The sequence below is a fragment of the Littorina saxatilis genome, linkage group LG1, assembly GCF_037325665.1.
Source record: "Littorina saxatilis isolate snail1 linkage group LG1, US_GU_Lsax_2.0, whole genome shotgun sequence".
NCBI lineage: Eukaryota > Metazoa > Mollusca > Gastropoda > Littorinimorpha > Littorinidae > Littorina > Littorina saxatilis.
In genome coordinates, this window is record NC_090245.1 from 14,726,413 (window position 1) to 14,739,138 (window position 12,726).

At 39.7% G+C, this 12,726-nt stretch overlaps 1 protein-coding gene across 1 annotated transcript; it reads left to right on the forward strand.

The window, feature by feature from the left end:
• Nucleotides 1-127: 127 nt before the first annotated feature.
• On the forward strand, nucleotides 128-12,593 carry LOC138962613 (F-box only protein 15-like). Its single transcript, XM_070334492.1, has 13 exons — nucleotides 128-240; nucleotides 729-875; nucleotides 1,242-1,349; nucleotides 1,878-2,012; nucleotides 2,824-2,922; nucleotides 3,441-3,650; nucleotides 4,441-4,576; nucleotides 7,199-7,337; nucleotides 8,393-8,607; nucleotides 9,799-9,860; nucleotides 10,142-10,176; nucleotides 11,192-11,277; nucleotides 11,890-12,593. Exons 1-13 carry the CDS (start codon nucleotides 152-154, stop codon nucleotides 11,983-11,985), a joined length of 1,557 nt encoding a protein of 518 aa, XP_070190593.1. The 5' UTR covers nucleotides 128-151; the 3' UTR covers nucleotides 11,986-12,593.
• Nucleotides 12,594-12,726: the final 133 nt, after the last annotated feature.

Sequence of the window (12,726 nt, forward strand, 5' to 3'; positions counted from 1 at the left end):
GTATTGGTTTAAATCCTTTCATATTCTTTCCGACAATGATAGTTTGCACTGCTCAACAGACGCGTGATCTCTCAAAAACCGGCGATTTGATAACCCTCAAGTCAATACTCTCCTGTGTGAGAGTCTATCTTGGTCACACAGAAAGTTTACAATGGCGACGAGACATAAACAACAACTGGGTAGCTATTTGTCGCGCCACAAAAATGCATCCGTTACACCACAAACATCAGCTGACTCAAAGTAAGTAGCCTACATGCATAGCAGCTGTAAGCTGTCTGCTTGAGTAAGAGTGAATAAATGAATTATGAAAGGGTAGTAAAATGCATTCAATGTTTGATGCCGGATATAGACGGTTGGTTGAGATAGTACCTTATCTTACCTGATGAGATACTTCTGGCAATATTTATCAACCATGGTAGTGGCAGGTATAAGCAACATCAGATGTCGGGGGGGGGGGGGGGGGGGGGGGGCTTTTTTTTACAAACAAGTCCTCGCCCTTATGAGGGACTAGAAAAACAAATTTAGTGGCAACAAATAACGATACAAGCAAGAATCTATACATTGTGGTTGGATTGGTTCTGTGTGTGTGTGTTTGTGCTTGTATTTGTATACATGTACTTGCGCAAGAATGTTTTATGGGGGAGGGGGGGGAGACCCATACTAAAGTGAGTCTGCAGCTATTCCTGTTAAAAAAAAACCATCAGCCCCTTTTCTTTGTCACATCACAGGTCAGGAGAAAGGAAGTCAAAACCAAGGAGCAGTAACAGGCCAAGCCTTAGTCAGAGATCTGCTACATCATCTGGTGGGGACAGGTGCAGACTCCCCCTGATACAGAGAACTACACAGCTCACCGGCAAAACTGCAAATTTAGATGGGTAAGTTAAGAAGAAAAAAGATTTAAATGTTGTGACCGTTTTTTTACCAGTCCATCCGTTAGGTTATTTTGTGGGCCATTCCAAAGACATCCTTCAACAAGAGTTTGTCATTAGATATTTATGTCAGGTGTTTCTCAAAACAGTTATTTTTAGATAGATCTTAAAGTTTTGATTGTTATCATGAGGCAAATAATTCCTCTTTCTTTCCTCTGTGAATATATATAATATGGAAATATTGCTGGGAAAATTTGTAATCGTCTTGTGTCGTCTTTGTATCGGTGAGTACAGTAATCCTTTGTTTTTTAACTTTGATTAGATATTAATTATTATGTTAAAAGTGCGCTCTGTTATTATGGGTATGTGCAGGTTCTTGCCAGATGAGATACTTCTGAAGATATTCTTGTACTTGGATGTTGTGAGTCTACTACAAGCTTCGCAAGTCAGTAAACGCTGGTGTGCCTTGGCAAGGGATGAGTGAGTATTGAATTGAAGTATCATACTTTGATCATGGCCTGTGTAAATCTATGATGTATGTATAGTATGACACTCACACACAGAGACGACACTGTAAAGGTGTGTATAGTAGAGATTACACTGTATTGTAGATAAGACGTAAGGTTGAATACACAAGCACAAAGTAGAGAGTACTGGTAGTTCTAGCCTGGACACTGTGGAAGCTGAATGCTGATCGACTGCTGCAGAGGCAGAGATAAAACTGAGGCTGGTTTTGTGGCCAGAGTGGCTATATGGATATTCATGACCAGTGGACAGCTATCACTATCCAGCCTGCAGGACTTTTACTCCACTGAGACTCCTGCGGCTTATCCACTGCTAGCAGCTTATTCATGAACAAAAGTAAACAAAGTAACTCAGTGGTTGATTAGTTAAAAACCATGCGCATTGTGTGAGCAGTTTTATAGAATTTGATGGATGTATACTAAGTTAGAATGCGTAAATTTAGCACATTTCAGTATTGATTGGTGTTCATGCCTTTTTTTTCAGCTCTCTTTGGAAAAAGATTGCGCAGCGGTATGCTGGTGCAGAGAAGCCCAATAATTCCAAGGGTGCAACAAATCCAAACACAGCAGAAAAAAGTCAATCCTTTCTTACTCAGTGGAGGAATGTCTGCATTGCAAGGTGAGGAAAGAAAGTATGTGAAACTGAGAGTAACAAGAATTTTTCAAGAAGTGCCCAAACTATAAATAAGTGAAGAATAGCGTTCGTGAGCGCTTAATGGCATACATCGTAACTCCCGGGTTTGCATAGTGATGAGCTACAAATATCCCTAGGGATGGCAATACATCATAACAAATTTCAGGCAAATCTACCGATAGATACCGGGGATATATAAGCAGTCAAAAATGTGACACACGGACAGAGGCATAGCTTTAAGCGATGCAAGATTTGACAGACAGACAGAGGCCATTTAATAATGTAGAATTATCTGGTGTAGTTTGCATGTCTTTACCTCAATCTGGTGATGGTTTCAGTTCCAGCCCCATACTTAAAAATACAGCGCATGGTACCTCACTGTGATGTGAAGCCTCTCTGATGAGAGGTAGTGCAGCTCCCAATAACCAATGACATGTACTTTCGGTTGCTTCCCTTTGTCTAAAAGACCAAAAGATACCTGTCATGACAGGCCACCTGCAATGTGGGACACTTTTGCTGGGCCCAAGGATGTCCTACCATCCTAGCTGTTGCTGCTTGAACTCAATGCTTGAAAGGCCAGTTTTATTCAGCAGTCTATCTGTGAATATATTTTTTAACTTGGTTTAAATCTTTAAGGAGACCTTTGACATTTTAAGATGTAATGTCAAAAACTACAAATGATAGAATAAGATTGCAAAAGTATTTATGTACACGTAGTAATGAATGACAGAATTAGATTGCAAAAGCATTGATGTAAACATAGTATGTAATGATTAGTCTTTTTGATTCTGTTCAGGTGTGCTAAGTGGCGGAATCAACGGGCACTGAAAATGGTGAAGAAAACCAGACTCAGCCCCTTCACAGGTCTTCCCAGAGACACAGAAAAAGCCCTGAAGTAAGTTACACCATCTCAGAGACATAATAATGATACTAATAAATAGTCTTCATATAGCCCAAGTTCCTGAAATGGCTCCAGGTGCTTTACAAATACATGCTAAAACATAAAATCTATAAGTATACCAAAAGCATACAAATTGCTAAAAGAGACTTCTCGGTTTGCAATAATTTTTCTGTCCAAATGATCGTAACTTTTTCCTGACATGCAAGCAGACTCGAGCTTTACCTAAAGTGTTTTAATTTTTCAAAGATGTTGCTTGCTTTATTTTTTCTTCTACATACTGTTGTTTGTTAACATTTTTCACAAACTGGGTGGCTACCATTTCTGTTCATAGTATTTGTGAACATCAGACCGAACAATCAAATTTAGTTTTTATCTCAACTATTTTTTTTTGTTTTGTTGTTTTAATAGACAGCCGGGTCTTAACATTTTCATTTCTTTGCTTTCAAAATTGTGCTTGGCGTATTTTCTGCACCAAAAGTTCCAACCTCTTTCAAACTATATATGTTTTTCAGAGAGAGTGGTGTGACATACCAACTTTCACTAGTCGACACATATGGCAAGGAATGCTGCACAGAATCGTCCAGGGTAACTTATCACAAGTCGTCTCTGGGGGTCACATGGCACTCGTTCAACTTCCTGCCTGTCATACGAGTTCGACGTCTTCGAATACTGGCAGTCTGTCCATTGTTTTACAACGAGGACGGAAAAGCTATCAAGGGAAGGTCAGTTCCATTGTAGCATTCATAATGGCCGTCTTTGGGCTATTCAGACAATTTCTATTGAATCAATATTGGGCTAAACTCAAGAATACTGAATTATTTTGAGTCTGTCCAGAACAAAATATTCTATGTAAGTCCTGCAAGCTGATTCCAGATAATGATAGAAGATTGATAGTCAGGCTAGGGATAAGCTGATTCAGTTAGTAGGAAAGTTTACATGGACACTTAACATACATCCTTTCCTGTGTGAACGATCAGGTCGGCCATCTTGAAACTGTTCAGGCTTTTTCACAGAAAGATAGCATTTCTTCCACTTGAACAGGTACCCAAAGTCAACAGCCCCACAGCTATACCTCCCCGAATGGCAATTTTCTGCTGGATTATAATGTTTAAGTGACACTTAATGTCAATCTGCCCTATAAAATCAGCACTAGAAAATTAGCCTTCTCTGCATGGGAAGCAACCGTGCCGTTGTTTTTGCTATGTGCTCAAATCTATGGATGCCTTTTTCTCATGTAAAAGCCTGGTCAGATCTGAAATGGTGAAAATGTTTTTGCTATGTGCTCAAATCTATGGATGCCTTTTTCTCATGTAAATGCCTGGTCAGATCTGAAATGGTGAAAATGTTTTTGCTATGTGCTCAAATCTATGGATGCCTTTTTCTCATGTAAATGCCTGGTCAGATCTGAAATGGTGAAAATTGTCTCATCTTTGTTGTTTACATTGGAAGGATATTGTGCCTTTATTGACCAAGGCCAGAGCTGATGAGAGGTTGCCTGTCTTATACTTTTAGCCCGTACCAGAGGTCTTTGCTGTGGGAAGGTGAGATGCGGCTTTCAGAGTGGACAACTGAACAACACTGTCTGGGTGAAGACGATCTGGTGGTTCTTCACAAACTACCAGGGGACCTGCTGCTTGCAACCTGGAAGGTAATTACAGTGTAACCTGTCAATAACGACCACGAAAGGACTGATTAAAAGTGGTCAGTATAGACCGGTGGTCACTATGGAAAGGTGAGTTATGTAGAGTTATTCCCCCCTCTGCTTCTTTACCTCTGTAAACTTGTAGAGCTAGTTATTTTTCGATAAACACCCAGCAACCAAACAAATAACGACCCAGCAACAGCCTAAATCCTCGATAGCGCAATGGGTTGAGAAGCTGTTCTGCGTCGGTACTACTTTTGCGACTGAAAAGTTCCGAACGCTCTAATGTACGAAGTATACATCTCTGGAGCAAACAATACAAACATACCGCATTTAAATTAACAACTACAGGCTTGAACACATGAATCTCCATATAAAATCCATGAGTTTGGTTGTTTTCTGAATCTAGGTCTGCTGTGCACAAACGTTCATTACAAGCAAATTCCCAAGGCAAGTAACTCTCATACTTTGTCCAGCGACAAGAGTAGTTCCCCTTTCAAATTTCTTTTCACTCAGTTTCTTCGACAACAGACTGCAATCCGACGGTCAGTTTTCAACAATATTTCATTTAATAAACAGATCACATGCAACCAAATGCACACATCTCATCAATTTAAACAACATACAGCGGTTTCATACACTATTTCCCCCAGAAAACTGAACTTCATACAGTTTTTAACGTTGGAACACGGGTGCAAAAGTTCGTCTGCTAGTCCCATTTGACGAAAGAACATTATCCTAAGCGATACCAAAACATATACAGAACACACAATATCTGCCTTTGCCGCCACAGCAGAATAACAGCATATCTGTGTACTTGATTTTAGTCCAAAATAGGAAAACTGACAAGAAGTGTTAACAGAATGGAATGATTTGCACGGAACTATACAACCGCGCATTAATCGATCGCCTGCGCAGGTTGACTGGTTGAGTGAATAGGATTCGATCAAACTTTTGCAAAAAAACTCCTCTTTTCTTTGAATAACTGAAGAAAGGAGGAATAAAGAGGTTACACACCTCGTCTCAGTGATTATAAAAAATAATGGTCTCAGTTCGCGGTCATGAAAAAGCTCGCTAAAGCTCGCATTTTTCATGATCCGCTAACTTCGACCATTATTTTTAATAATCACTGAGACTTGGCATGTAACCTCTACTTATTTCTAATATGCTGACTGTTATTATGAGTTATTTCTAATATGCTGACTGTCAGCAAATGATAACAAGGCATGTCAAGAAAAAAGATATCAAGCATGAGCCTTTTAGGTGAATGCTGATATCGTTTGTGAGACATGACTGTTGTCATTTGCTAACCGTCTACATATTAGAAATAACGGTTTTATTACCGTTTAAATCGACCAAAAGAAATTTCGAAGCGATCGACCCCGTGAATTAGACAGAACAGCCGCAATGGGAACTTGAGCGCTCCTACCTGATTATGCCTGTCAGTCAAAGAATTCTCGTGACCTGGGTCAGCCAATCAGAGTAATACTCCTGATGTGATGAATATTCACAGATCAAATGCGTTTGACACACAACAATCTCACAAGATAAAGCATGTTCAACATGCGTTTCGGTTGCTTCGCTTTTTCTTGTTGAATAGAGAGCGACAGATTTAGAACCGACTCAAGACGGATGGGAAATGACGTAAAGATACATTTGACGTAACGCGAGTGACGCAATTTCACTTGATTTTCCGAACTTAGGTAATTTAGATTTCAAGTGAGCGGGTCGGCATTTCACACTCAGAGGATGGGCGGTACCTTGCTGTTCCGTAAAGCACCCACCGACAAAACTCGCTTATCGGTATTTTTTTTAGATAAAGAGAGTATTATCTGACAGCATTTGAAGTGTCATTCTGTAGAATAAATCACGCTGATATTGTTGATTTACATTTTTACTTTGTTTTGTCAATTTTTAGCTTGATATACAAAAAGGGTCCCTGCCTGAACGTTATAACATTTAACAGGTCACCTAGAATCCGTCCTGATTGGTCAAAAAGCCATATGGGGCACTGAATTGGTAATAAATAATAAGAACACTTCACTGGGGATTATTTGGGGTGGTTGTAATAGACAGGTGGTCATTATCGAGAGGTGGTCAGCAGAGCAGGTTTAACTGTACTTTGTGCTCGGTTCTATTCTTTGGTGTTTACTGGGTCAGTACCCTTGTATATATGTGGTCCTTGATTTTGACTTGCGTCCAAGAAGACAGATACACTTTTCCCGTGTTTAAGCCTGAAGAGATCTGTGGTGGTTTACATGATTGTTTAGTCTCTTGAAAGAAAGGTATCTTTGATGCAATAGCATCCCCTGGACAAGACCATTTTCTACCCCTTCCATGTAAACTAATAGCAGAAAACAAGGACATGCACAGCACACGCTGTCAAAGGCAGATGTACTGTACCAGCTGATGTTCTTAGCAAGAAATTGTCTATATTCTGTAACTGGCTGATAGAGCACTCCCATTAATTAGACAGGATAGGTCCCCCCTCCCACCTGCCTGCCACCATCCCAGCCCATTCCTTCCCACCCATTGCAACATAATAATAATTGTGAAAATCTACAGTTAATATAGAAACGAACACAGCAGGATTTTTCTCAACTAAGTTTCTCGTCTTTTCTGAAACAGGCAGATGGGGAAATGGCATTCATGGCGGCTGGTCTACACTATGATCAGCTGGTGCAGCGGTGCCTGCTGGGAACTCCGACACAATGCCATACGCTACAACCACGCGAGATCATTCCCGACGACATTGACAACAGCTATGGTGGGTACTAATATTTGTGTTGCGTTTAAGATGGGAGTTTAGATCAAAATCATTATCAGCGAGATTATACAGAAAGAAAGCTGTGGTAGGTACATTGGTTTACTTTTGAAGTGGATTTTTTTGTTTTGTACCTGCTTCCCAGTCCGACACTTATGACAGCTGTTTACTTGACTTGCTTTTGAATTGTTCTTGTTTGTATGTTGTTGTTTTCAGGCATGGTACTCTTCCGCCGATCGGCGGAAATCCGCCGAAAACGAAAATCCGAAAAAAAAAATTAAAAAAAATTTAAAAAAAAAAAATTTAAAAAAAAAAAATATCTGCTGATTGACTTGAGATTTTTATTTTTTCTTACTCAAGCCTTGTTATCTTTCACTTATATCCCTCTCAGCTTCAAGGAGAGGGCACTAAACACATTTGAATTAGTAAAAAGTCGTCAGCTTCATTCGTCGTCACCCCCGGCTTTATTTCAGCTGAAATTGCCATTCCTTCAGTACCATGCCTGTGTTTTTCAAAATGTGATTCTTTTTCTGTTTATCACACTGGGCAGAAGTCTCTTTGTAAGTTGCTGATTCAGTCTTTAATTCTAGATGTACTTCCGGAATTCTTTGTTTATTTTGTGTATTTACTTCTTGCTGCAAAAGGGAAAGAGAGAAAAAAAATCATCCCAGCTTGTTTAACCAATTATATGCCTCCCTGTATGCATATCTGTGCCTGTATCTGCTAGCTTAATCCTGCCAGGTTTGAGCATTTATAATTTCGGAAAACTCACTGCGGTTACTTTGCTACAATTTTTCTTAAACTTTGAAATTGACAGAGTTACTTCCCATGTCAGGGGAGACAAGAAATGAATGTGGAGAGGGCTTTTTTTTACCTCTCCTGAAACTTCAGCCTGTTCTTTACACCCCCCTTTTAAATGGGGTGTGTTTGGGTTTCACTCGTCTGTTTATTTGTTGTTTGTTTGTTGGTCCTGCTGTCTGCACTAAGAATCAGATCTCTGGTGTTTATGGGTTGATTCAGCTGAAATTTGGTGTGTAGCTTGTTTTTGTTTCACTTAGGACTGCATGACTACAGCGCGACCATTGAGTTTCGAAGTCTTCGTCAGTCCATGTGGTCTCAGCAGTTTCCAGGCCTGCACTGCCGACGCCATGACCTTGCCCTTGGGGCCGCCCACTTCACGCTGGTACATCACGACAGTACAGTAGACCACACTCCGCTGGAAAGGAGTTTTTCTCTTCCTTGGCGTACAGAGCTCTTCAAAGGCAATGTCCAGGTAGGAAGTTTTCAGTAACGTACATTTTGAATGAGGTAGTGTTTTCGTTTACATTTCTGTTATCTTTTTTTTGTATTCAGCGAGTGGAGTACTATATACATCAGTAGATGAATTGGGTCTATTTTGTGAGGGTGTGGTTCTTTCTTTCTTTATTTGGTGTTTAACGTTGTTTTCAACCACGAAGGTTCTATCGTTTTCAACCACGAAGGTTCTATCGCGACGAGGAAAGGGGGGAGATGGGATAGAGCCACTTGTCAATTGTTTCTTGTTCACAAAAGCACTAATCAAAAATTTGCTCCAGGGGCTTGCAACGTAGTACAATATATTACCTTACTGGGAGAATGCAAGTTTCCAGTACAAAGGACTTAACATTTCTTACTTACAAACATTGACTATATTCTATACAAGAAACACTTAACAAGGGTAAAAGGAGAAACAGAATCTGTTAGTCGCCTCTTACGACATGCTGGGGAGCATCGGGTAAATTCTTCCCCCTAACCCGCGTTGGTTTTTTTGTGAGGGTGTGGTTGAGAGGAGATAATGAAAGTAAAACTATACTGAACGGCAAAAGTTAGGGACCGCCCTTGAAAAAGCCAGCTGACTTCATCTGTGCCAAACTCCTTGTTCCTAAGTTTATAAAACCAAATGGCGGTCAGGCCGTACACACCAGTGGGTGAGCAATGCTGTGTTAGCAAGAAACTTGCTCGGGATCCACGGAGGCCTGGCTAGGGCACGAGACAGAAACTGCCAAACTGCAAAAAGTGGACCATTTTTACGCTGGTGCGTGGGCAAGCCTGGGCAGGAAAGATGAAAAATTCGTTATGCACGTGCAGGGGGGATGTGTTGAGAGTGAACTGTTGTCACCAGTAAGGCTTTATAGCCCCGCGATTTTCCGCTAGCCACCATCTTCTCACTATGCCTCCCAGACGAAAGGTGACCACCTTCACCAAAGCCCGGACCATCGCATGGCTGCAAGACGGCGTAAGCAAGCGAGAAGTGGGCAGACGACTTGGAGTGTCCCGTTCTGTCGTGGTCAGGCTGCATCAGAAGTTCCAGGCCACCAACAGCGTTCTGGAGAGGCCCAGGTCAGGACGGCCTGGTTTTGTCAAGGGCGGTCCCTAACTTTTGCCGTTCAGTATATATCACTTGAATCAATGGCTATTTTTTCCAACTTTGCTCATATGCATACAGAATGCAGCCTGGCTAGATGTGACAGTTCTGGATGAAAGAGGCGAGGTGTTCTATGCTTCAAGGTAAGTTATTCTATTACTCTGATTCTTCTCTCAAAGGATTTCTAGAAGAGAGTTGTCTTTTCTAGCATCCCCACTGATTGGTCATTTGGCATGTAATCCACTTCTCAACAGTGCGTAAAAATATGAATGACCTCCCTCTCGGCTTAACCGTAAGAGAAGGCTTTCATATTCTTATGGATTGTCTCGGCATGGATAAAATGTATGCTAGCCATCAGTTCTTTATGTAACCAATATATGTATTCTTTTGCAAAAATTATCACTATGCTTGCTTTCTTTTTCAGCTCCCCAGTTAATGCTGACAAGCCATCTGTGAAAGGTGGGTTGAGAGTTTAATCATTTTTAGATTATTTGTGTGTGGGTGGTGTGTGTGTGTGTGTGTGTATGTGTGTGTGTGTGTGTGTGTGTGTGTGTGTGTGTGTGTATGTATGAATGCTATATATATATATATGAAGCAGGGAAAAATACTATCTTTTCCTCAGACAATGAAAAATATTCAGGATATTTTAAGGGTCAAGAAATGTTGAAACTTAAGTTTGAATAATGTGACATTAAATCTTGTTTGGATTTTACATTTAGTCAAGCTGTGACTAAATGTTTTTTGGTAGACTTGGAATCAAGACGATCGAGAGGAAAGGACACAAGTATACATGTTAAGTATGTGTGTGTGTGTGAAGCACCTGAAAACTACGGGACAGATCTTCATGAAACTTGTGAATTCTTCCAGATAATATCACCACAAATGCTGTTTTATTTTTTTTATTTTTTCGCAGAAAAGGTTTTTGATGACATATCACAACTGGCGGCACTGTGATAACCTAATTTTTCAACCAAATTCATTGAAACTTTTATCAAACAATCTCTGTCTTAGTCAGGACAATGAGATTGCATTTCAGCGTGGATGATTGGAACCTTAAGAATTAATCAATGAATTTGTTCATAACAATTCTAAAAATTAAAATTGATTTTTCAGTAATAGATTAAAAAAAATTATTGCATTGTATTCTTTATTATTTCCTGAATCCAAAAATATATCGATTTTTTTGTTTCATGATTACTCTGAAAATGTGCTCAGAATAAAAGAAAATGGATTTATGTAAATTAGATATATGAACTATGACCTATGAACGCGTATCTTGTCTTGGTCTTTAGGTTTCGTCTAGCCAAGCCTTACTGCATATAGTCTCGGTGATGACTGATCCTGGGTTTTCAGTGTTGATCTATTAGTTTAAGGTAATTGTCAGATTAAATAAATGAATTCACATGGCTTTATGTTATTTTTGCATTTTTGTGTGTCTTTTTTTCCACTTTGTTCTGTTTTATTATACTGACAGGTGCTGACTTGGAATATGAGGAAAGGGAACATGTGCTCATGAAATACGAAGGCGACAGGGCAAGTGTCCATATGCAAGTTGGAAAGGTAATTTTATAGTGAATAATGCTGAACAACACAATCATGTAAGAAGCATATCGCAGAAAAACAACTGTCAGTATAGTTGATTATTATTAGGCCAAATAAAATGTTACTTCCCTTAGTCGCCGTGTGGTTCGCAAAATGTGCCAAAAGTTGGGGTTTTTTTTTTTTTAGAAATTAAAGTAAAGTTTTAGGGTTGGTGGGAATTGGAAAAATAGGGTTGGTGGGAATTGGAAAAATAGGGTCGGTGGGAATTGGAAAAATAGGGTCGGTCGGGTTACCCCAAACCAACATATATTTTTATTTGGCCTTACAGAAAAGGGTCAGTACCTCTAAAAATAAGTATATACAGAAACATCAGCCGTTTTGTCACCCTGAAGGTCAGAGTGAGCTTATGTCTGGTGTGTGTGTGCATGTGTCTGTGTTTGGGTGTGTCCATGTGTGTGTAAGCACTGTCAGTGTGTATAAGTGAGAGAAATAGAGAGAGTGAGGTAGTTTAGAGGGAAAAAGATTTTCTGAAGGAAATGGGAAAGATGCAAGGGTGGAGAGAGGAGGGGAATTAGAGATGTTGGGGTTCACATTGTTTGGTTATTGATGCTATTACTTATTTTGTTTCAGCTGGATTATGGCAAGGCATTTGTGAGATACCTTGACTTGCAGGTAAAAGCCTCCGCAATCAATGAATGGTTCGGAACCAAGTATCTCACGCCTTAGATCACACACAAGCGTTCATTTATCAACAGAAAATGTATCCAACATTTGTGATTTTGTCCAAGGCTCAAAAGACTAAAAACAATATAAACTTAGCCAGAGACTTTGGAGATTGAAAGGTGGGAAATTAAATCAAAAAGTGGGTGTGATTTGATTTGATGTGCAAGTTTTTTTTTACAAGAGCAGCACTGATTTTTTTGTTTCTTCCGTTTGGTGTGTATTCATTTCACTCGTGGATGTGATGCGAGGAACTCCTGCGTGCTAAAATTCCTGTGACCATTGGAAATGTGTATATGTTGAAGGGTAAACAATTGTTTACCCCTGTGTGCGAGTGTACGTGTGTGTGTGGCTTAACGTTGAATATGTAGTGATTTGAATTAATTTGAAGATGCATGCGTTTTGAGAGACTGTTTGGAAAATGGTGCAAAAAATAAACTTGATGTATAAGAAGATGCAAAATATTTTAAAATGCAGTATTTACTCAATTCTTTTAAAATGCGTGCACATCTTGTTTGTGTTTGAATGTCCTTATGGTATTCTCCAGATATATAGCCCTGTGGCAGTGACATCACATACTATTATTTTTTAAAGAGGTGGAAAACTTGAGATTCTTTCAGTGTTACTACCAAGCTCACACGGGACTAAATCTGTATGTTGCTGAGAGTAATACCTAATATATTGGACTCGCAACGAAATATACAAACAAATGACAATGAACAACGTTTCGACCTAAAGGTCTTCAAC